This window comes from Chenopodium album, chromosome 10, assembly GCF_948465745.1.
Source record: "Chenopodium album chromosome 10, dcCheAlbu1.1, whole genome shotgun sequence".
NCBI classification, from domain to species: Eukaryota; Viridiplantae; Streptophyta; class Magnoliopsida; order Caryophyllales; family Amaranthaceae; genus Chenopodium; species Chenopodium album.
Window position 1 is genome coordinate 3,082,677 of NC_137843.1, and position 23,697 is coordinate 3,106,373.

Here is a 23,697-nt window from a genome sequence, read left to right on the forward strand (position 1 = left end):
TGAGGCGTTGACCATTCACTTTGAATGCTCCGGTGCTCTCACTCCAAACTTCAATTGAGCCACAGGAAAATACCTTTACAACTTGAAAAGGACCACTCCACCTTGATTTAAGCTTTCCGGGAAAAAGCTTTAACCTTGAGTTGTAGAGAAGAACCTTATCACCTTCCTTGAAGTCCCTCTTGATAATGTACTTGTCATGAAACTCCTTAGACTTTGCCTTGTAAGAGCTTGCATTATCGTATGCATTCATTCTCAATTCCTCTAGCTCATGCAAGTCTAGCATTCTTTTCTCTCCGGCACTTTTGAGGTCAAAATTCAAGGCTTTAATTGCCCATTGAGCCTTGTGCTCCAATTCCACGGGCAAATGGCAAGACTTCCATAGACTAACTTTTAAGGAGTGGTCCCTATGGGTGTCTTAAAAGCTGTACGGTATGCCCATAAGGCATCATCAATTTTTGCCGCCCAATCCTTCTTACTTCTAGCCACGGTCTTCTCCAAAATGAGCTTGATTTCTCTATTTGAAACCTCTGTTTGGCCGCTTGTCTGAGGATGATAGGACAAACCCACCTTATGGTGTACTCCGTACTTAGCCAATAAAGCTTTGAATGTTTGATGAGAAAAATGAGACCCTCCATCACTTATCACAGCCCGTGGAACGCCAAATCTTGGGAATATGATCTTTCTAAACATCTTCATCACCACCTTGGAGTCATTCTTTGGTGATGCAAGAGCTTCCACCCATTTGGACACATAGTCCACCGCTACTAGAATGTAGAGATTACCGTAAGATGAAGGAAAGGGACCCATGAAGTCAATCCCCCAAACATCAAATACCTCCAATTCCAAGATCGGATTTTGAGGCATCTCATTTATTTTTGATATGTTCCCGGTTCTTTGGCATTTGTCACAAGTCTTCACAAAGACCCATGCATCCTTGAAGAGAGTAGGCCAAAATAACAAACATTGCAACACTTTTGCCGCCGTTTTGTTTGCTCCCATATGACCACCACATTGTGATGAGTGGCACATATGAAGCACACTTTGAATTTCATCGTCGGGAACACATCTTCTCAAAAGATCATCCACCCCTATCTTGTACAAAATAGGATCATCCCATATGTACCTTTTCGACTCATGCTTCAATTTTCTTCTTTGTTGAGGGGTGAACTCCGGTGGAATTGCCTCACAAGACAAGTAGTTCACTATATCGGCATACCAAGGCAATGACTTTGCTTGGATGGCATACAAAACATCATCTTTGAGCTCATCATTGATTGGAAGTTGATCAACATCTTCATCTCGGATTTCCAACCTTGACAAATGATCCGCTACCGAATTTTCCGTCCCCTTTTTGTCTTTAACCTCTATATCAAAATCTTGCAAAGCAAGCACCCATCTCATCAACCTAGGCTTTGAATGCTTCTTGGACATGAGATATTTGATTGCCGAATGATCGGTGTAGACAATGGTTTTTGAACCCAAAAGGTAGGAACGGAACTTGTCAAAGGCGTAGATTACCGCAAGAAGCTCCTTTTCGGTCGTGGTGTAGTTCTTTTGTGCATCATTCAATGTCTTGCTTGCATAGTGGATCACGTGCACCCTCTTTTCTTTCTTTTGCCCCAACACGGCACCAACCGCCGTGTCACTTGCATCACACATTAGTTCAAAGGGGAGGCTCCAATCCGGAGCTTGCACTATTGGTGCCGAGATCAATGCTTTCTTCAACCTACAAAACGCATCTAGACAAGCACCATCAAATACAAAATCACACTCCTTTTGAAGAAGTGTAGTAAGAGGTTTGGCTATTTTAGAGAAGTCCTTGATGAAACGCCGATAGAAACCGGCATGTCCCAAGAAAGATCTCACCCCTTTCACATTAGTAGGGGGTGGGAGCTTCTCTATTACATCCACCTTAGCCCTATCAACCTCAATCCCCTCATGGGAGATCTTATGGCCAAGAACAATGCCTTCTTGAACCATAAAATGACATTTCTCCCAATTAAGGACAAGGTTGACCTCTTCACACTTTTTCAAACATCGCGTGAGATTAATTAAACAATCATCAAAAGAACTTCCCCCAACCGAGAAGTCATCCATAAAAACTTCCATTTCCTTTTCAATCATATCCGCAAAAATTGCCATCATACATCTTTGGAAGGTAGCGGGGGCATTGCATAAGCCAAATGGCATCCTACGGTAAGCATAGGTGCCATATGGACAAGTGAATGTTGTTTTCTCTTGGTCATCCGGGTGAATTGGGATTTGAAAGAACCCGGAATAGCCATCAAGATAACAAAAATACTTGTGAGATGCTAGCCTTTCCAACATTTGATCAATAAAAGGCAATGGGAAGTGGTCTTTCTTGGTGGATGTGTTTAGCCTACGATAGTCTATACACATCCTCCAACCGGTAATAGTTCTAGTAGGGATGAGTTCACTTTTTTTATTTTTAATAACCGTCATCCCCCCCTTTTTAGGGACTACTTGCACCGGTGCCACCCATCTACTATTAGAAATAGGATAAATGATACCGGCGGCAAGTAGTTTAAGAACTTCCTTCTTGACCACTTCAAGCATTGGAGGATTAAGCTTTCTTTGTCTTTCAATTGATGGTTTAGCATCATCCTCCAATGAAATTCGATGCATACAAAGCGTTGGGCTTATACCTTTCAAATCATCCATTTTATATCCCAAAGCTTTGCGATGCATCCTCAATACATTCAATAATTTTGAGGTTTGAACCTCATCCAATGAAGCATTAACAATAACCGGAAAAGTAGAAGATGGACCAAGAAACTCATACCTCAAGTTGGATGGTAGAGGTTTTAGCTCTACACTTGGGCATTCCTTACCATTGTCGTTCATGAGTTGCTTCTTCACTTCTTCTTTTCCAATTACTAGGTTTGCTTCTTCCTTGTCCATGGGGGTGGAGTCAAGAATCTCCTCAATTGGCTCCATCTCCATGTTTTCATTGCAAAACCTATCTTTGCTTTCAAGTTCATACTCAAGAGAATCATTAGTGTTATGCAAATGCAATTGTATGGATTCATTAATAACATTCTCAACAATATCAATACTCATACAATCATCCATGTTGGAAGGACATTTCATAACTTGGTTCAATTTGAATTCCACTTTCTCTTTTCCAACAAGCAAAGACAATTTACCATGTTTCACATCAATAATAGCCCCCGCCGTGGCTAAGAAAGGCCTACCTAGAATTATGGGGACATTCAAGTCCTCATCCATATCAAGCACAATAAAATCCACCGGAATGTAAAGTTTGCCCACCCTAAGGGGGACATCCTCTAATTTTCCCAAAGGCATCTTAACCGAGCGATCGGCTAATTGAAGGGAAATGTTGGTGGGCTTTAACTCTCCTAGGCCAAGTCTTTTGCACATAGAAAGGGGCATCAAGCTTATGCTAGCACCAAGATCACATAAAAGCACAATCAATTACCATTTCACCAATAGCACATGGAATAGAAAAACTACCGGGATCTTTAAGCTTAGTGGGCAACTTATTTTGAATAATTGCACTACAATTTTCCGGCATATTGATTGTTTCCACAAAGTCAACTTCTCTTTTATTACTCAAAATGTCTTTAAGAAATTTAGCATAAGTTGGCATTTGTTTAATAGCATCGGTGAATGGAATGTTAACATAAAGCTTCCTCAAGACTTCCAAAAACTTAGCAAATTGTTCATCAAGTCTAGACCCGGCAAACCTTCCCGGAAAAGGAAGCTTTGCCACATGTAGCGGGATTTCACTCTCTTTTTTTTCTTTTTCAACTTCTTTCTTTTTGTTTTTCTCTTCTTCTTCTTCTACTCTCAACTCTCCATGGGAATCACTCATTTCAATCACTCTTTCCTTTGACTTCTCACCTTCTAAGTCATGTTGCATTCCCTTTCCTTGAACTTCCCCCAAGCTTTTTCCACTTCTAGTTACAATGGCATTGGCTTGCTCTCTAGGATCTAGACCTTGGCTAGGCAATGAGGTACTAGACTTGCCTTTAAGGGCACTAGCTATTTGGGCCATTTGATTTTCCAACATTTTATTGTGGGTTTGCATTTGCTTTAAGCTTTCCTCTAAGTCATTTGTCTTTTTAGTTTGGGAGTTCATGAATTGCTCCAACATGCTTTCTAGATTAGACTTAGGAGGAGGGGGAGCTTGAATTTGAAGTGGTGGTCGAGGGATAGGAGCTATGGTTGGTCTTACTCCTCCATTAAAACCGGGTGGGTTGTGAGTGGAAGAATATTGGCCTTTTTGTTGGTATCTATTGTCATTTCTATAATTCCGTTGATTATTAGACACATAATTACCACTACCACTAGCTTGACCTTGACCACTACCTTGCCCTTGGTTCTGGCCACTTCTCCAACCAAAATTAGGGTGATGTTTCCATCCCTCGTTGTAGGTGTTGGAATAGGGGTCAAACCTAGGATTAGCATTCACGTTATTGACTTGTTCCATGGAAGGGGAAGGGGAACATTGCTCATTCAACAAATAACAATCGGAAGACGCATGGTCTTCACCACCACATACATCACAAGACATCAATTGCATAGACATATTATCATTCGAGGAATTAGATGCACGTGAATTAGGGAGGGGGGAGATAGGAGGGGGAGAAGATTGCATTTGGTCAAATTTAGAAGACAAGGCATCCAATTTTGAACTAAGCATGTTAATAGCATTTACCTCATACTTTCCCCCTCTCTTAGAGGTGCTTCTCTCATCGGGGCTCCAATCGGTGTAGTTTTGGACTACATCTTCTATGATCTTTAGTGCCTCCGCGGGTGGTTTGTTCATGAGTGGCCCACCCGAAGCTCCATCTAAGAGTATGCGGTCCGATCTCAAGAGACCCCTATAGAATCCATGAAGCAAGAGCCAATCTTCCATCCCATGGTGGGGGCATTGTTGTTGATAGCTTTTGAATCTCTCCCAAGCATCGTAGAGAGACTCATCGGGCTCTTGTTGGAAGTTTGAAATCTTGGACCTCAACTCCGCCGTTTTTCCAAGAGGAATGAACCTCCCAAGGAATGCTGAAGTTACCTCATTCCAAGTTGTCAATGAATTCGGAGTCAACCTATCGAGTCAATCACTTGCACTCCCCGAAAGAGAAAATTTGAACATGCTTAGAAGAATGTACTCCGGAGTCACCCCATTTGCCTTCACGGTGCTACAATACCGTGTGAATTGCTTTAGATGCGCAATGGGGTCCTCATGCTTTGCCCTGGAGAATTGATGACCCTCAATCAAGGTGATAAGGGCGGGCCTTATCTCGAAATTATTAGCTTCGGTAGTGGGAGTAACAATCCCACTTGCTTCTTGATACGGAGGAGGGACACCAAATTCTCTCAAAGTCTTATTTGGAAGAGCCATCTCAAATTGGTGAAGAGGTGGAGAAGTTGGAGAATTTGTCCTTGGTGACTCTAGTGGAATGGTTTCTCCACTAGTCTCACTAGAACTAGATTGATCGGACTCAACTACCACTTGTGGCTCACTTGATGTGGCACCACTAGCCTTCGCCCTCTTTTCTCTTCGATTTGCCCTTACTACCTTTTCAAGCTCGAGATTCAACGGCACAAGAGGAAGTGTCCTATTGCTGCGTTTGGGCATAAACAAAGAAGACTAGAAGGGAGATTAGTAGGTTAGTCAAAGAAAACAGAGAAAAATAAAACTATACAAATGAACTAGTCTCACATATCTCATAAGTAACTCAATGCTTAACGCCTTTCCCCGGCAACGGCGCCATTTTGGTAGGTGAATAATCGGTCGTTGGACGATCACCCTAAAACCAAACAATATTTCTACCTAAACCAACCTAAGACAAGTCTAGGGTAAGTAGAGGATCGTATCCACAGGGAATGGGTAAGTACACCGAGAGTATGAAACGGTTGCAATCTAGTTCGGTCACAAATTGGGGGTTTTGATTAGATAACTACTATGGAGACAAACACTAGGGGGAAATAGGGATCGACTCCAACCAAACCAACGGATCAAATCAATAGGCAAGCATGAACACAAATTGGGTGATAAAGAGGGCACTCAACATTGCCTTGTTTCGAAGCCATAACACTAAGCAATCCTAAACCAAACTCAACTAACAAGATAGGCCAACCAAGTCTTAACAATGGGAAGTAGACTACTAACTCGGGTTTGTCTTTCAATCGGTCCAAGAAAGCATTAAGGCACAAACAATTGGGATTTCTCACCTAATTGTTGCAACTAAGACTACTACATCATTCAAACAAGGAACCATAATCAAGAGGAATTTAGCATAATCATATAAGAATAGGCTCACAACTAGACTCCATCTCTCAATGCAAGCATAGAAGTGAATACATGAGCAATAAGTGGCCATCCAATTACACATGCAATTAACCAATTCTTTAACAATCAATCATCAACCCAAAATGAACATGCAAGCACAATTAACAATAACCCATGGCTTGGTTGGGTCTTCACCCAACCCCTAGCTAATTAACTACTCACTAATCATGGTGGGAAACAATCTAACAATTAAATCTAGGGTTAACATGAATTCAATTAAACTAGGAGAGAGATTAAACAAGGATGGTTGGACATGCAAGAACAATTAACAAAGATTAAGCAAGAACTAAGATTAATAAAAGATAAAATCAGAAAATTAAATAGCAAAGGAGAGAGAAAGAGATTACTAATTGATGCTTCAAGATTGAGAATAATTGTTGTTGAAATTGATAGAACAAACTTCAAATAATTCTTACAATGATTGAGTTTTGAGGAAAACTAATCTAATTAAAGAGGGTTTAGAGAAACTAAGGGCCTAAGAAGTCTAAGGGGAGTTAAGAAGGAAGAAGAAGATCCGAAAACTGAAGCCAAGGGTCGTATTTATATGCCCAAAAGTTACATCGTAAAATCCGTCAAAATCGAGCTTCAGAACAGAAGGAGCGCCCGCTCCTATAAGGAGGAGCGCCCGCTCCTGGGTGTGGAGCGCCCGCTCCTGGGCTCTCTGCACGCCCTCTCCTCTTGCACCAGTTTGAGTCAGTTTGTAGGAAAACAGGGAGGAGCGCCCGCTCCTAAATAGGTGCACGCCCGCTCCTAAAAGTGCAGGGGAGGCAGAATGTGGCAGTTCAGGCAGGAGCGCCCGCTCCTAAAAGGCTGCACGCCCGCTCCTGCTTTCCTTTGCTTCCAAAGAGTATTTCTTCATGCTTATGCTATTAACCCATTTTTCATCGTACCTACAAGCACGAGCACACACATAAAAAGAAACGGGGAAGCCAAAAGATGCAAATTAGCACAAGAGGAGTTAGAAAAAGGGATTAAAGTAGGGGAAAGAGTACAAAATTGTGTTTTAAAAAGCCATGATAAGTGGACAAATAAAACACTTATCAGTAGTCAGGCTTAATAAGATAATTAATAATCTTGTTTAGGGATAATATGATTATAATTCAAGTGATCGCCAATAATAGTTTTATTTGTGCATTAATATTCAACTAACATAGATTAAACAGGTTCAGGGTAAAACCTATTGATTGCATGTTAGTCAGAAAGCGAACATGAATACGAGTAGAATAAAGTAAAGGCCTATTATTAGCACATGTTCTTTCTCTTTTAGATTGGATTTGTACCTTCATCCCCAAACTTCCAATCATGGTTCCAGACCTATTGGAGTTAACGATCTCCTGGATCGTTAAGGGGTGTAACCTTCACCTCGTGAACGGTTTACAAGTTCCTAAAACTTGTTGGCGACTCTTTTACTCTAGCTTCTTTCCCTTTGGACGCCACCATGCTTAAGTGTATGATCACAGTGGGGTTCAAGTTTGGGATAATGCTTGAAATATTCCCTACAACAGGTAACACTTAAAAGACACTGAACTCTTAACAAAATTAAGAATTATCCTACAACAACAAAACAACAAGTAACATTAGTGTATAGACTAATCATAGCCATTAAACTCAACAAACAAAATTAAGCAATTGAAACAACTGAATACCAGTAAACATGATATACATACAAGTAACAGCCATTAAACTCAACAAACAAAATTAAGCAATTGAAACAACAGAACACTAGTAAACATGATATACATACAAGTAACAACCATTAAACTCAACAAACAAAATTAAGCAATTGAAACAACAGAATACCAGTAAACATGATATACATACAAGTAACAGTAAAAGGTACTCCTAAACAAATAGCAACCTAAATAAAATAACTAACACAAACAAGTAACCCTAAATTCAACAAAACGGGACAAATAGAAACATTTACAAGTAACCCTAACAATCGCAACACAAAAAATACATACAAGTAATAGTAAAAGGTAATCCTAAACAAATAGCAACCTAAATGAAATCACTAATCAAACAAGTAACCCTAAATTCAACAAAATGGAACAAAATGAAGCATTTACAACAAGTAACCCTAACAATCACAACACAAACAATAAAAACCCTAACATCAAACAAGTAACCCTAAAATCCAAAAAAAAAACACAACAATTAAGAATAAACACAAAAAATGATGAATTGCAAATCAAAAGTTAGGTTAAACACTAGAAACCTAAGTCGAAACACTAGCAAAAACAACAATGATGTAAAAATTAAAACGAAATACATATAATTTAGATCAAAACACTCGAAAAACAACAATCAGAACACTCGAAAAACAACAACAATGACTAAAATTCTTGAAAAAGTACAAATTAAAATTTAAAATTTACCTGTTTCATTAATCTGTTTACAAGTAGACGATCCTTTCTTTCCTTTGGGATTGATGATCATCAATTTAACCATTTTGAATAATTCAGAAAATTAAAGAAGAAATTACCAATAAAATAAAGAAATTTAGAGAAAGAAAACAAAGAATTTAGAGAGAGAAATTGTAAAAGAACGAGAGAAAATGCAGAAAGAGAGAGAAAATAGAAGAGAAACTGTAATAATGGCGGTTGATTAGACTACTCTTCTAATAATGGCGGTTTGTAGAAGTGGGAAGTACAAAAACTGCAATCTCAAATTAAACAGTTGAAAATAAAAAATAACGGAAAATGTAATGGGCCGGTTATTTTTTTACTCAAAGTCCGTTATTTTTTTGGGCCTGAACGCAATGGGCCCGTTATATATGCTGGCCACACCACGTGACCAGCGACATACAAAATTTTTGTATTATCTTAATATCTTCAATATCAATCTTTGATTGACCATCAACTTACTTTAGCAGGTTTACAAACTGGTAAACTTCCAATCATCACTTGTTCTCCTTTGTCAACAATCTTTTACAAATTTGCATAAATAAAAAAATTAAAAAAAAAAAAAAATCTTTACAAATTACAATTGCTTTGCCCTCTTTACCCCTCTCTCTCTCTTCCCTCTCCCAAACCAATCAAAATTGCTCTACAATCGAAGAATAGGAGAATTACAGTTCAATTTTCGAATACCTCATTCCAATCGGATTTCTATTCGAATTTCTAGGTCCAAATGAATTGCGAAGTTTGCCAACTCAAAGAATTGGTTTGCATCCTCAATTTTAAATCTATGTTTTCTGATACTCTTCCAATCGTCGATTGTACTAGTATTTGAATTTTTTTATTTGAATTTTTAAAAAAAAATTCACAATTTTGTTGCAGGAAGTAGAGCATTTCGAAATTAGAGAAGTTTTGCGATGTAAGATTACCCCTTTTTTCTCTGTAATTGGCTTTTGTTACGATATTTATGGTTTGCAGATGAATATATTAACCTGTAATTGCAATCAATTAGCAATTTGTCAAATAATTTTGGATTAGATATGTTTTGATTTTCTACGGTTGTTAATTTGATAGCTTTTTTGCTGAATTGTAGTTAAAGAATACGAAGTAGTATACTCCAATCCTTATTTGTTGGATTATTCTTGTTGAAATTTGATTTGCCCTAGTTATCTCAAAGTCCTAAAATCTGAACTTGACTGCTCTTGTAAATCCAACACTTCAATTGACTTTATTTTCGAGCACCTTGGAAAAAATTAAAGAAATTGGCAATGGATTTTCGAATGATTGACTGAGGTTACGATGTTAATTGTCACTTTTAAACTGCATTGTACACCTTGACACAACTAGTCTGAGTATCTTGAATTTTAGTTGGTATATTGCTAATAAGTTTACTCGAAGATGATCAGAAATGTGGATTTTATTTGGTCATCTTTTTTTTCAATGAACTTTTATACTAGTGTAATGGTAATTGGTTCAAGGTAATTCAAATTATATCGTGAAAACTTGGAATGTGTTTTACCATCTCGTGAGTCGATTTCTTTTTCATACCAACTTATGACCTAATCATTCATTGAACTTATATGCAGGTATACTACATACAGTTATGTTCCATAGGGCTCTGGGCCTTGTGCGGCCAAAAGATGTCGATTTGGAACTTTTTGACATTACATACGTAAGTTGTCTCTCCAAGTATTAAGTAATAGTAGATGATGGATAGAAAGTAGATGTGTTTAGCTGTAGATTCCATATCTTCTGTGGCAGTCACTCTTCAATACTACTATGCTGTTATATTTAGTTTAATTGTTCCTTTGTAAAACAGTTGCTGCAAACTCATCCATTGAAATCTTTTGGACACATGAATACAGCATGTTTGCTGCAAAGTTCTTTAATGTTACCCAAGCAGTTGAATCACATAATTATATTTTTGTAGGTCCAATGTGGAGATGTGGAACTGGAAAAGAAGATAGATGAGAAGATTGATCAGTTCATTTCTTGGGTAGAGAAGCACCCTAATAAAAAAAGTCAGGTGAGGTTTAGCGCTGACTTCTCATGAATGTAATCTTTAACTTTCACTTTATATTTGTCTACATTTTTAGTGTATGAATCTTGTGTGCTATGATCGTGCATTGAAGATCTTACTTTGGTCTTCTTATTGTATCAATATAATATCTGGGTCACTTCTATGTGCTTTTCACAATACTACCCGCCCTCCTTGTATGTTGAGCCATTCCTTTTCATGGTTTTTTTTTTTTTTCCGCATTTGGCTATTTTATTTTATCCTACTGGTTAAATGTTGGACTCAAATTTTAGGACTGAATTGACTTTGTATCTTAAGTATATTGATTTGGTGGTAGTTGAAGTAAATAGTAGAGTTCCCTGAAAAGAAATCATTGTTTATATTCTTTTGCCTTTATCTGGAAAGTTATCACATTACTAGTATAAATCACAAAATTCATACAGACAACTGTTCCATGGGTGGCTTAGGGGGTGGTGGTGGGGGGAGGAGCACATCTTAGTGAGCATGCCATTACTCCTTAGTATATTTGGCTTTGTCAATGTTGTTGATATAGTATGTCATAGGTAATATTACCTCCTCGGTATATGTGGCTTTGTCAGTGCTGTTGATATGGTGTGTCTTTGGTGTCCTTTCCATACTACATAAATCCAAGGTCTTAGCTTTTTTGGTTTAATTGGTGCTGTACAGATATGTTTGTCTTTCTACGAAGTAAAGAGCAACAAGGCGATATGGTTCTCAAACAAAGTTGAACGTCTGTATTGGGAGCAATGGTACATCAATCTGAATGTTGCTCAACATCACAAACCAACCTCTAGCAAAACTCACCACTCCAAAGTTATAGACTCTGGTTAGTTTGTTAGCATGCTTGTATGATTGTGTGAGCTCCTAGAGATATCCCCTGTTTTTAACCTGTTATGAATGATTTTAGAGGGTGCATCCGAGGAGAGAAGTGCTCGTAGGGCTGCAATTGAAGTGTCACTTCGGGAGGTTCTCTTTCAAATAATAAAATTTGTAAATGAGAAAAAGGATCATATTCCTCCCATTCCAAGTCGTGAAGGAATCTCATTTCCCTATGAGATTACTATCCCAAGGTGTGGCATCTATACCCTTTCTGGTTACTCTCATGTTTTCATGTTCAATCTCTCAATGATAGTCCACTTGGTGTTTTCTGCTCTTGAGGATTTGTTTAAACACTAAGCTAGCTGTTTTTCTATTCCTTGCCTTTTATGGTTTTCTTTTTTTTTTTTTTTGGTTCCTGCATCAACTTTATAATGTGAAGTAGTACGTTGTAAATATTGTTCGAAGCTGATTACGGTTTTTCTCCAGAAGAGCTTAAATGTGTTCATATTTATTTTTTCCCTACCGAAGTTGTCTTTGGTGCTTGTGTGAAAACAACAATTGATTGGATGAGTTGTATTCTTGTGTACAATTAAACATGAATTCAAGTCTAACACTCATATCCATGTTTGACACAATCACCCAAGTCTGAAAAACATAATTCTTAACTAGTAAACTGTATGCGTAGAGCAGTACAGTAAATCTCATCATCTCTGTATTCAGCTCTTTCCGATTCTTGTTATTCATGTTCACAGGTCACCAAATATCATGACTAATAGACTGTACTAATGTAATTCTATTTCATTCAGCTCATCAGACACTACGTTTGGGATGGATATGATCAAAAGGATGCTTCAAACAGGCCATCCAACCATGCTTAGCTGACAGTTCAATGGTAAATCAGTTCATCAGAAAGATCTTAATGTGGTCAATCTGGAACAGGATCGTAAAAGGTGAAAAGGTGACCGGGATTCATGTCTTAAGTGCTCTACCTCTGTAAATAGTGCCTTCTTGTTTTCCCCTCTTCATATCTAACGTATGAGTAATTCCCTACTCTTCTCTGTACTATAATCCTGCGAAGGTTAAAGTTTCGGCAACTTGCTTGTTCATATCTAATCTTTATGCATATAAATATATAATGTCTTGTCCCTACTCTTATTATTAACAAAATTTATTTTTCTTATAAACCTGTATCAGAATCTTCCTTTCTCCTTTTCACCTCATGAGAAGTTTGTCATTGCTCGAATCTTGGCAATGTACTGTAATAATTTGATTTTGATAAGACAATTTAGGACTTTAGGGTAGGATAGTTTCATATTAACATGGGTATTGTTTGGTTAATATGGGAAATGAGTTCCCATAGGATACTCATTTCATGGGAAGTAATCCCTTACCCATTTCCTAGAAATTGACTTTAGTTTGTTTGGTTGATAATATATGAACTTTAATTGATTTTCCTTGTTTTATTTGCTAGCTTGATTATTTTTATTTAATTTACTCGTAAAGAAAGAGACTAAATTATTAGTGTGAAAAATGCAAGTAGGCCCCACAATAATCATGGTAAATGTGACTTACCAAGGTGGGGGGCTTGGTTGGCTAAATGTAGTAGGGATTTTGAGGAGATGAGGGTCTGGACGGAGGAAACTCCTCCTGCTACTGCTGCTGTACTTTATGACTTATCTTGCTTTGCTTAATTATTTTTTCATCATTTTCTGTCAAAAAAAAAAAAAAAAAAAAAGAGTGGGGGGCTTGATAACCGTAAGTAGTTTCTTATGTTTCATGGGAATTGAAACTTTTATTGGAATATTCATTTACCCCAATTTGATGATTTTGACTTTTTGAGTCACCAAACAATCCATAGGGACAACTAAGTTGTTAAAGCTTCCTAGTCGGTTCCAGGTAATCTTGGAAATCGATTCTAATACTCGCCCTTGTGACTCTAAACACCAAATATTCATTTTCTAGTTAATAGAATTTTCCCTATCTTTAACCTCTAATCAAACAACACCTATGATTATGTTAAAGTACACTACATTGTAAGAATCGCACCAAATTATCTTCATTCCGATCTCACCCGAAGTTTTTGTGAAGTAGTTACATTCCAAAGTTTGCTTATATAGTGATAACTGATAATGGCCAGCCAAACAAAGAAGGGTTGGTCAACACACGCTCTCTTTCACATCATTGCTTTGTCTTTTTTCTGTAGAGTCGTTGACTAGTTAATACTGTTAGTCTCCGCGTTTATTTCTGTAGCTTTCTACGGCGTATTCAAATAATAACCATCCTCATCATCTGAGAAAGTACTATTACATAAATTGGTATTGCCCATTCCAAAAACTGCAAAAAGTAAGAAAACAAAAGTTACCTATTTAAGTAATTTATAATCAGCCATATATACTCTTATAAAACAAAATCAATCAAGCTAATCAAAAAGGGAATAAAGAAAAATGAAGCACTTTGTACTAGTGCATGGGACCTGCCATGGAGCCTGGTGCTGGTACAAGCTAATCCCTCTATTAAGGCAAGCGGGCCACCAGGCTACAGCCGTTGACCTTGGTGGATGTGGTGTCCATGCTCGGCCGCTAAGTGAGATTGTAACAATTGATGACTACGTGGAGCCTTTGATGGATGTCATGAGGTCCATTGATCCACATGACGATGGTGGTGATAAGAAGGTTGTGCTTGTGGGACATAGCTTTGGTGGAATCACAATCTCTATGGCTATGGAGAAATTCCCAGAGAAGATCCTTGTTGGTGTTTTTCTGTCTGCTTATATGCCTAATTGCTCCTCTCCTCCACTTACTCTCGTTCAAGAGGTACACCATCAATATTCTTCGCTATATATCTGAATATGGTGCTCATTTGCAGGTGTATGGCAATTATACTACAGTATAGTTGCCATTCTAGCACAAGATATATATAATCGTGTTACCTTCTTACACTGCTCATCGTGCCTAAAGTTCAAGTTATTGAAGGAAATTATCTCGTGATTTTGGAATCATACAATTGATGCATATATACGATCCTACTGTGCTCGTACTAATCTGTTTTATCATACAACAGACGTTCAAGAGAACACCTTTGGAGGGATTTTTGGACACGACGTTCAGGTTTGATAATGGTCCAGAAAAAGCAGCCACTCATGCAGTTTTTGGTCCTAAGATTTTGAGCACTAAACTCTACCAAAATTGCCAGCCTGAGGTAATTAATCCCACAAACTTCAAGTAATAGCCAAGTGCCATACATATACTATCTTACTTATATGTGTTTTCTATTATTTCGAAGTGTCAAACTATGGTACCCTGGATCCATTCTGATTCTCACCTCATCGTGTCTAAAATATGTATGATGTTTATGGCTAATTGTAAGGTTAAAATGAATGCAGGATATAGAATTGGCCAAAAAAATGGTTAAGCTAGATGGTACATTCAGTGAGGACTTAGCAAAGGATTCATTATTTTCGGAAGAAAGATTTGGAAGAGTGAAACGAGTATTTGTTATTTCTGAGGAAGATGAATTATTGAAGACGGATTTTCAAAACTGGATAATTGAAAATAGTCCACCATATCAAGTGAAATCCATACCAAAAGCTGATCACATGGTAATGTTGTCAAAACCTCAAGAACTATGCCTTTGTTTGCTAGAGATCGCTGATATATATCGAGCAACAACTTCACATTTCAAGTAGATTGTTTGATTATATCCCAGCCTGCACCATAGGGTTTTCAAGCAATTATAATTTAAATTTTATGTGATTATTTATAAATGAATGTAATTGTGGGTTGATCTCTTCAAAAATAAAAGGCATTTTTAAGCTGTGATGCAATCTTGGAGTCAAAAGTCTTAATGAAAGAGCATATTTTGATTAATAACATCAAGTACAAGCAGCAATTATCAAACTGCACATGTCGGGTGTGTAACATGCTCAAACAGTCAAAAAAAGCCTATTGGTGTAACTTGGATTCTAGGAACAATCGAGTTTACTCCGTATGATATCTTAACACCAGCTGCGATAGACAAAGACCATACTGCCAGCTGAGAAAGGTCTTTGGTTGTATGATAAGCTTAATAAACGTTGTTGTCGTTTAAGATGCTTTCACGCGCATTATTATCGCATTTGTGGACTAGCTATAGCCTGTAGGCTTGTGGTTAATCAACTGTTCAGCATAATCAATTCATATTACTATATCAAATCCTTTTTCCCCCGATTAAAAAAAATATGCAAACAAAAAATAGTAAAATATAAACATAAATGATTTGTCAATTTAAGCTAATGAAATTGACTCCTTGGTCATTTTCGTATACAATTTGCCAAGATGGTTTGATTAAGATGTGTATGAACTAACGTTCTACCTGGGACTTGAAAGGAACGTTATGTTATGTGGACTTGTGCGGCTTGATTTTAAAGGCCAAAATTGGTGGAACCCTTGTGTTTCCTCGTACAGTAATATTTTATGTGGACACAACAAAATCAGAAATGGAAATATGTAATAATCAATCCTTCAAACGTTAAAGTTAGTATCAAGGATTTATTAGAGGAAATAGATTACAGAAAATATTTATTTCGGTGTTTTTATTAATGGAGGCTAAATATGAGGCGAAACAACACTTTGTTTTAGTTCATGGGTGTTGTCAGGGAGCATGGTGCTGGTACAAGCTCATACCCCTGCTTGAAAATGCAGGGCACAGGCTGACTGCACTAGATATGGCAGCTTCTGGTGCCAACACGAAACAAATTGAAGACGTTCATACCTTTGAAGAGTACAACAAGCCTTTGTTAGATTTTATGGCATCGTTGTCTGTTGATGAGAAGGTCATTCTTGTTGGGCATAGCCTTGGAGGAATGAACATTGCCTTTGCTATGGAAAGTTTTTCTCAAAAGATATCAGCTGCTGTTTTTTTAGCTGCTGTTATACCAGACACTGTACACCAACCATCTTATGTTTTAAATAAGGTAGTTAGTTGATTAAGTATTGTCGTACTTATTAATTGAGTATATGACATTGAACTTTGGATTGAAATTGTTGATTGCGCGCTTTAAGTTTGCTGAATCGATCCCTGAAGAAGCCATGTATGACACAAAGTTTTGGACATATGGTTCACCAGAAGAGCCCTTGACAGCAACTCTGTTTGGACCCCGATTTGTGCAGTTCCTCGCTTCCCTATCTTCTATCGAAGTATGAACATTTTTTTTTCTTTTTACCTCTGTCCGGATTTAGTAGTCACATATATACTAGGTAATACTCAATGTATGTTCCTATTTTTTTATAATCAATATAAGAAAAAAGTACAAAAATCTAATTTAATTATGTGATCACATCATAGTTTCATACAAGGTGATATACAATGTACAAATCTGATTTCTAATACTTATTACATTTTTTTAATTTAGCAATCAAGCTGGTTGAACTATACAAATAAAATAATAAATTAAAAAATTACTTATATGGCTTTAGGTTTCAGACAATTATGACCGAATAATTTTTTTATTACTCCGTATTCCCTCCGTTTTACAATGTTAGTCTTATATGGAATCAATCACACAAAATAAGAAAAGAAATGTATTTGGAATCTAATATTAAAGTATAACATAATTCATAATTAGTTTACCTTATTTAACTTTTTTAATTTTTTATTAGAAAAGCACAAATCATAATTGCATAATTTAAGGTAAAGATTTCCTTACTTAGAGTCATGTCATCAATCCACAACTTATTAATTAAAAAAAATCAAGTTATAAATTAAATATATTCAATATGGCTATATCTTTTTAAAACGCCCAAAATAGCATATGGGACTAACATTATGAAACAGAGAGAGTATTTTATTTTATTTTTTAAGAAAAGTCTTCTCTCTATCTCAAGACTATGTTTTGAAGATTTTGTTGTGCAGATGTTTAGTGATGGTGTTTGGTAGAGCACAACTGGTAGTTGAAACAGTACTTGAAGACTTGAAGTAGTTATAGGAATAAAAAAAAGTATTAAAAAATTAAGTGGCATTTCCAAACCCCAAGAGCTAGTTTTGCGATGAATAAAACGAAAAAGACTCGAAGATTGCATGGAGTTTTTAATGATCTCTTGTTAATATTACCTATAATAACAGTATTACTCGTGGTATAACACTATTCCTCTTATAACATAGTGTTACTAAAGCTGTCAATTTGGATAAACGGGTCGAGTAAGAGTGGGTCGGGTCAACTCGGGTCGGGTCAATTCGGGTTAATGCCGTAACTTATACGGGTCGGGTTTAGGTTGGGTCATGCTTGAGTCGGGTCACGTCGGGTCATACATCTTATCAGGTTTAGGTCAGGTTAATAACTGGTCGGGTTACATTTGGGTCGGGTGAACAATAGGTCGAGTTTAATTCGGGTTTTCACAGGTTAACACAGGTTAGGGTAATTCTTGGGTTCGAGTCGGGTTCGGTTCAAGTCAATAATTTGCGGGTTAGAATCAGGTCGGGTCATTCTCGGGTTTGAGTCGGGTTCGGTTCAAGTCAATATAATCTGCGGGTTATAATCAAGTCGGGTCATTCTCGGGTTCAAGTCGTGTTCGGTTCAAGTCAATAATTTGCGGGTTATAATCAGGTTGGGTCATTTCCAAGTCAGGTCATTCTCGGGTTCAAGTCGGATTATGTTCAAGTCAATAATTTACGGGTTACAATCAGGTTGGGTCATTTCCAAGTCGGGTCATATTCGAGTTCAACTAACTATAGATAGATAATTATCATTTTTATCAAGCTAATTATTTCCTTTGACTATAATATATATGGCAACATACTAGGGAACTATAGTCTATAATTTAGGAAGATAATTATCTCCTTTGACCATACGATAAATATATACTATATTTAACTCTTAAATTTGCGGATGATGCTCCTTTCTTTTGCTGGCATGGACCGACTTGGTCTCCCTATACAAAATGCTTTGATCAACAATAATAAAGTGGTCTAAATTGAATTTAAGGTGATCTGAAATCGGGTAAGGAACAATTTGCGTTGAATTTAGGTCGGGTCAATAACAAGTCGTGTTGATTTTGAGTCGGGTTAGAAACAGATCGAATTGAATTTTTGGGTCGGGTTAGTAATAGGACGGGTAAAATTCGAGTCGGGTCGATAACAAGTCGAGTTGAATTTGGGACGGGTGAATAACAAGTCGGGTTAATTTCGGGTCGGGTTTGTAACAGGTTGGGTTAAATTCGGGTCGGGTTAGGAACAAGTCGGGTTGAATTCAGGTCGGGTTAGTAACAAGTCGGGTTAAATTCGGGTTTTGACGGGTTAAAACGGGTTTGGGTCAATTTCGGTTCAAGTCGGGTTTGGTTCAGGTCAATATTTACGGGTTACATTCGGGTCGGGTCATCTCCAAGTTGGTTCATGTTCGGGTTCGGGTCTCACATACTCGGGTCAACTCGGGTCTAGGGTTGGTTTTAGGTCGGGTCAGGTCGAGTTTGGGTCACCAATTTTTCGGATTCAAATGGGTCGGTTAATAATCGGGTTCAGATCGATATTTCGAGTCGGGTCAGGTCAGCTTTTGACATCTCTAAATGTTACATACTTGCACAATTACAGTGCTATGTAAAACTCATGGTCATATGGATAAGCAATTTTAAGTTTATAATTACGGATTTATGAGCTAGCAATGACTATGTTTGCGTGGACTTTTTTATAATATCTTGTTGATAATATTTATAATTTACCTATTACTTGTAGACTTGTAGTATACCACTCTTCCTTTTATAACATAATGTTCAACCGAATATTTCTATGATCACATTTCTATAATTAATATCTATAATTTCGTATTCTTAAGTTTATATAATTGCAGGATTATGAGTTAGCAGTGTCAAATCGTCCGGGATGTCCGGGAGGTGCAGGAATTTGCAAGATGGATGATTGACAACAGTGGGGTGCAAGAAGTCCGGGAGGTCCAAGGTGCAGATCATATGACTATGCTTAGTAAACCACATGACTGCCTTCTTGATATCGACTGTGTTTAAATAGGAAAACTTACTCCCTTGATCATTTTACAGCTTTACCGACCTGATTTGAAATTAATACAGTAATTCACTTTAACATATTCAGAAAATAATGGTATATTCTTGAGATTAGCTCTGATGTATGATTTAAATAAATCATTATAAACTCGAACTTTTTATTACAAAAGAAAAAGTTATTTGACTTCTACCTTTATAAAACTCTGATTTTATATACCATGTTTTAAAAACTTTTTTATTTATATATTGCCACAACTTAACGTATTTAGTCCGTTAATTCGATAATTGAATTGTTAGCAAAACCAAAAACAATAACTAAATTGTGACAAAAATTGATCAAATAACTTCTTCTTTTCTACCACCTTAATGAATTTTGTTATAATTTATAACCACTTAACAACCTTCATCCATGTATTTGTTAAGTGGTGACAAAATCGAAATCAAAAATATTTTAAGGTGGTAAAATTCATTTTTTAAAAAATTATGGTATTGAAATTTAAAACTCTATTATGTTAAAAGGTGGTAAAACTAAAAAAATTCTTCATATGGCATATGCTTAATTATGAAGTTTCACTTTCATGACAATAACTATCATTCTAAGATACTCCGTAACAATAACTATTGGAAAATGATTTATTTGACGATTAATGATTAGTGGGTAGATACCTACTTCGTGGATAATTATCTTTTTGAACCAGCAAGATCTTACCATTTTTTTTTTTTTTTTTAATTTTTTGAAACAATCTTACCAATTAATTTAATCTAAAAAAAATCGTCAATAAAATCTATGTGGGCCGGTCCATTGTTGAATGTTGACACAACATTAAATGAATTAATTAGCTTATTATTAAGCTGTCAGCTGGATCCCCCCGTAATAATCAATTTAAAACTCCGTAAAATTTGTCTAGTCTAGTCGAATTGGAGGATCGTGCAAAAAGTACACGGAGTATTTTAGTTTTGTGGTGTTTGCATTTTAAACCGTTTTTAAAGATATGTTATATTCAGTTAATTGAGGATCAAGGACTAGAGAGATGGTTAGTCTTATATTTAGTCGACAGGCCCTTAATACTGTTAGTAGTACTTAGGCAGATTAATGACAATCGATCTCGAATCTCCAAAATTGAGAGAGAAACTGTAACCAAAGAGCTATTCCTTTGTTGCTAGTGAGGATCGAACCTCACACCTCGAGGATGTGAGGCCACTTGTTGTGCCACTAGCCCACTACACCAAGAGGTCTCCTTCATGCGTTTATAATGTTTTGTTGTGCTCTTATAGTCAATATGTATTTATGATCTAACTTGCGGTTATAGTCTCTCTCTTCTTTTTTTTTTCCATCTTTCCGCATGAAAACAAACTACTACTCATTGATTAAATGCTTCTTTATTTATTTAGTTAGTTCAAAATTATTTCTTGATAGTGACTTTGTGAGAGTCCATTTATTTATTTCAAACATGTATTTAACTAATTTTGATATATGTAATACTGAAGTCGTACGCATGTCTAATATAAAATTATGACATATATCGTTCTTCGGTCCAATTTTTTTGCCTACATAAAGTACTCGGTGCATTTCCATATTCCATACGTAACTAAAAACATACACCTTTGTTGTTATTATTAAGAGTCAAAAAAAAAAAAAAAAAAAAAAAAAAAAAAAAAAAAAAAAGTTAGATCGAGTGAGAATGGGAGACGAATCCTCTTGCAAGAAACATTTTGTACTAGTTCATGGCGCAACACTTGGAGCATGGTGTTGGTACAAGGTTAAGCCCCTACTCGAGGCCGCCGGTCATCGCGTTACTCCGCTTGACATGGCAGCCTCGGGAATTAACCTTAAAAAGATCCATGAAATCCAAGGTATTCGCGATTATACCGAGCCATTGATAGCGTTTTTGACATCTCTTCCTGAGGATGAAAAGGTTGTTCTTGTTGGGCATAGTCTTGGTGGGATAAACTTGGCTTTGGCTATGGAAATGTTACCTCACAAGATTGATATTGCTGTTTTTCTCGCGGCTTTTATGCCTGACTCTGTCAACACTCCTTCTTTCATCTTTGATCAGGTAATTTTCCATCCTTTTAATTGCGTGACAAATAGATTACAATTTTTACTAAATTCTGTTTGAATTGTCCTATATATATATGCTCGTTTTCATTTTTTTTTTTTCACGAGAATCAAAGGTAACGGAGGGAGTGTAATTTTCTTAAAAATTACAAAGTATATGTTTTTTATATGACAAAAGGTTTTTAAAAAAATGAAACTTTGGATATAAAGGTCAAATTAAATATGAGAAAAATAAAAAAGTAAATAATAATATGATGATTTAGGGCACTGTCAGGGTATTCTATATGAGAAAAGTAGGGTACACTGTGATAAACTTAAGTAAAACAAAAGCACAAAAATTAAAAATAAACACGATATTTTGAAACACCCAAAATAAAATACAGATACTATATTATACTCTAAAAGACGAAAAAGAGAAATAACAATAATAACAAAGAAACTATTATGGTCAGTACTATTATTGAATTGATGGTGTAGCTAAGTTTTTTTATCGCCTTGGATCGGATTTAATGAAAATACTTCGATGATAAGATGTTGGTCCATAGTTGAAAATATTTTGTCCTTTTGCCAAGTCCAATCATAAACATTCAAGAGAATTCCCTTAATTTATCATATGAGTTTGTTCAATTCTCTATTTTTTAAAAGAGAGGAACATGAATGATAATACTCCCTCCGTTCCTAAATTACATTCCTATTTCTAACATTTATGGGAGTAGTAATCTTTTTATCTCAGAGAATAATCAAAAGCATGTAGTGATTTCCCTATTTCATGAAAGGAACCAAAAATTAAAAGGTTTTAAGTTGCAGGGATTTCCCTATTGCTAAGTTTTTAATTTGATTAACATTTGATGTTTTATGGTATTGTGAAATTTGTTGAAGTTTGATTAATGGAGAACTAAATTTTGGTGTTTTATGGTATTTGTGAAGTTTGTTGCACAACTGCCTGATGAAAATTATTGGTTGGACACGGAATTCAAGAACACTGGTGATCCAAAGGAGACCCTCACGACAATGTCATTTAGTCCACAATTCATCGCAAAGCTTTCTCATATGTCTTCTATTGAGGTAATCCTAACTCAACCTAAATTAGAATTTTTTATCCTGTGAATATGGGATTTACACTTAATGTATAGTAATTATCGCGTAAGATGATCTAATCAAATATTTTTGACATGGTCGCGTTATAATTAACTATTGACTTTTATTTCTTTTGACTAACTAACCATCTAAACATCATACTATTTTTCCTAAAATTATGTTTGAAGCATTACTAATGCACTTGATTTTATTTGGTGGACTATTATAAGGACTACGAGCTTACTATGATGTTGAAAAGGACATCGTCGCTGTTCCTTCATGATGCATGGAAGCCGGAGGCGAAGCTTTCAAAGGAAAGATATGGATCAGTAAGGACTGCTTATGTAATATGCAACGAAGACAAAGGAATATCAGCACCTTTTCAAAGGTGGATGATTGAGAATCATGGGGTGAAAGAGGTGAAGGAGCTTAAAGGCTCGGATCATATGCCAATGTTCTGCATGCCAAAACAGCTCTGTGATTGTCTTCTGGAGATAGCCCTGAAATAATGCTCCCAAATGATTTCCAAGACTCACACTTTTCATTTGTTCATTTGCTTTGTAAAATAAGCTACCATCGACATTTGGTATGAATTCATGTTGAATGTTTATCTATTATCATAAACTATTACTTCTTTCTTCTTTTTCAGTTAACATGTATTCTTTATTAGGATTGGGCGATTGGCTACGAAATAAGTTCAAATATTGATATAAATATAACGATCAATAACTAAAAACTATAAAAAGTGGAGTATATTTTTAAAATATACAATTATGTTGAAATGATTCTAACAAAATTTACCAGTAAACTAGAACAATAAAAAACAGATGAAGTACGAAATTTCTTATTATCGGCGGTGCAAGCCTACACGGTTCTCGAATCATACTTCAGCAGCTTATTCTCACCCTCACAGAAGTCCCATTCCCATACTCCCACTTATCTGAATAGAGTCCCTACAATATATTGAGCATATGACTCAAAAT

At 36.3% G+C, this 23,697-nt stretch overlaps 4 protein-coding genes and 1 non-coding gene across 6 annotated transcripts; all 5 read left to right on the plus strand.

Annotated features, from left to right (window-relative positions):
• The first annotated feature begins 4,901 nt into the window (after nt 1-4,901).
• Nucleotides 4,902-5,008, plus strand: LOC145565807 (small nucleolar RNA R71). The gene has a single exon (XR_014095184.1). It is a non-coding gene; the product is annotated as a small nucleolar RNA R71 (small nucleolar RNA).
• A 4,256-nt stretch (nt 5,009-9,264) lies between these two features.
• On the plus strand, nt 9,265-12,783 carry LOC145563128 (autophagy-related protein 101-like). Its single transcript, XM_081623552.1, has 7 exons — nt 9,265-9,502; nt 9,619-9,655; nt 10,323-10,408; nt 10,667-10,762; nt 11,441-11,600; nt 11,682-11,844; nt 12,400-12,783. The coding sequence occupies exons 1-7, from the start codon at nt 9,470-9,472 to the stop codon at nt 12,473-12,475; spliced, it is 651 nt and encodes a 216-aa protein (XP_081479678.1). The 5' UTR covers nt 9,265-9,469; the 3' UTR covers nt 12,476-12,783.
• A 1,147-nt stretch (nt 12,784-13,930) lies between these two features.
• Nucleotides 13,931-15,364, plus strand: LOC145563129 (salicylic acid-binding protein 2-like). The gene is made up of 3 exons (XM_081623553.1): nt 13,931-14,406; nt 14,654-14,791; nt 14,976-15,364. The coding sequence occupies exons 1-3, from the start codon at nt 14,038-14,040 to the stop codon at nt 15,276-15,278; spliced, it is 810 nt and encodes a 269-aa protein (XP_081479679.1). The 5' UTR covers nt 13,931-14,037; the 3' UTR covers nt 15,279-15,364.
• Nucleotides 15,365-16,153: 789 nt separating this feature from the next.
• On the plus strand, nt 16,154-16,792 carry LOC145563131 (salicylic acid-binding protein 2-like). Its single transcript, XM_081623556.1, has 2 exons — nt 16,154-16,544; nt 16,633-16,792. The coding sequence occupies exons 1-2, from the start codon at nt 16,170-16,172 to the stop codon at nt 16,771-16,773; spliced, it is 516 nt and encodes a 171-aa protein (XP_081479682.1). The 5' UTR covers nt 16,154-16,169; the 3' UTR covers nt 16,774-16,792.
• A 4,435-nt stretch (nt 16,793-21,227) lies between these two features.
• LOC145563130 (salicylic acid-binding protein 2-like) lies at nt 21,228-23,362 on the plus strand. 2 transcript variants are annotated; one of them, XM_081623554.1, is made up of 3 exons: nt 21,228-21,635; nt 22,565-22,702; nt 22,945-23,362. In XM_081623554.1, exons 1-3 carry the CDS (start codon nt 21,261-21,263, stop codon nt 23,221-23,223), a joined length of 792 nt encoding a protein of 263 aa, XP_081479680.1. In that variant the 5' UTR covers nt 21,228-21,260; the 3' UTR covers nt 23,224-23,362. The 2 variants fall into 2 exon arrangements, with proteins under 2 accessions (XP_081479680.1, XP_081479681.1); XM_081623555.1 differs by having other exon boundaries at nt 22,616-22,702.
• Nucleotides 23,363-23,697: the final 335 nt, after the last annotated feature.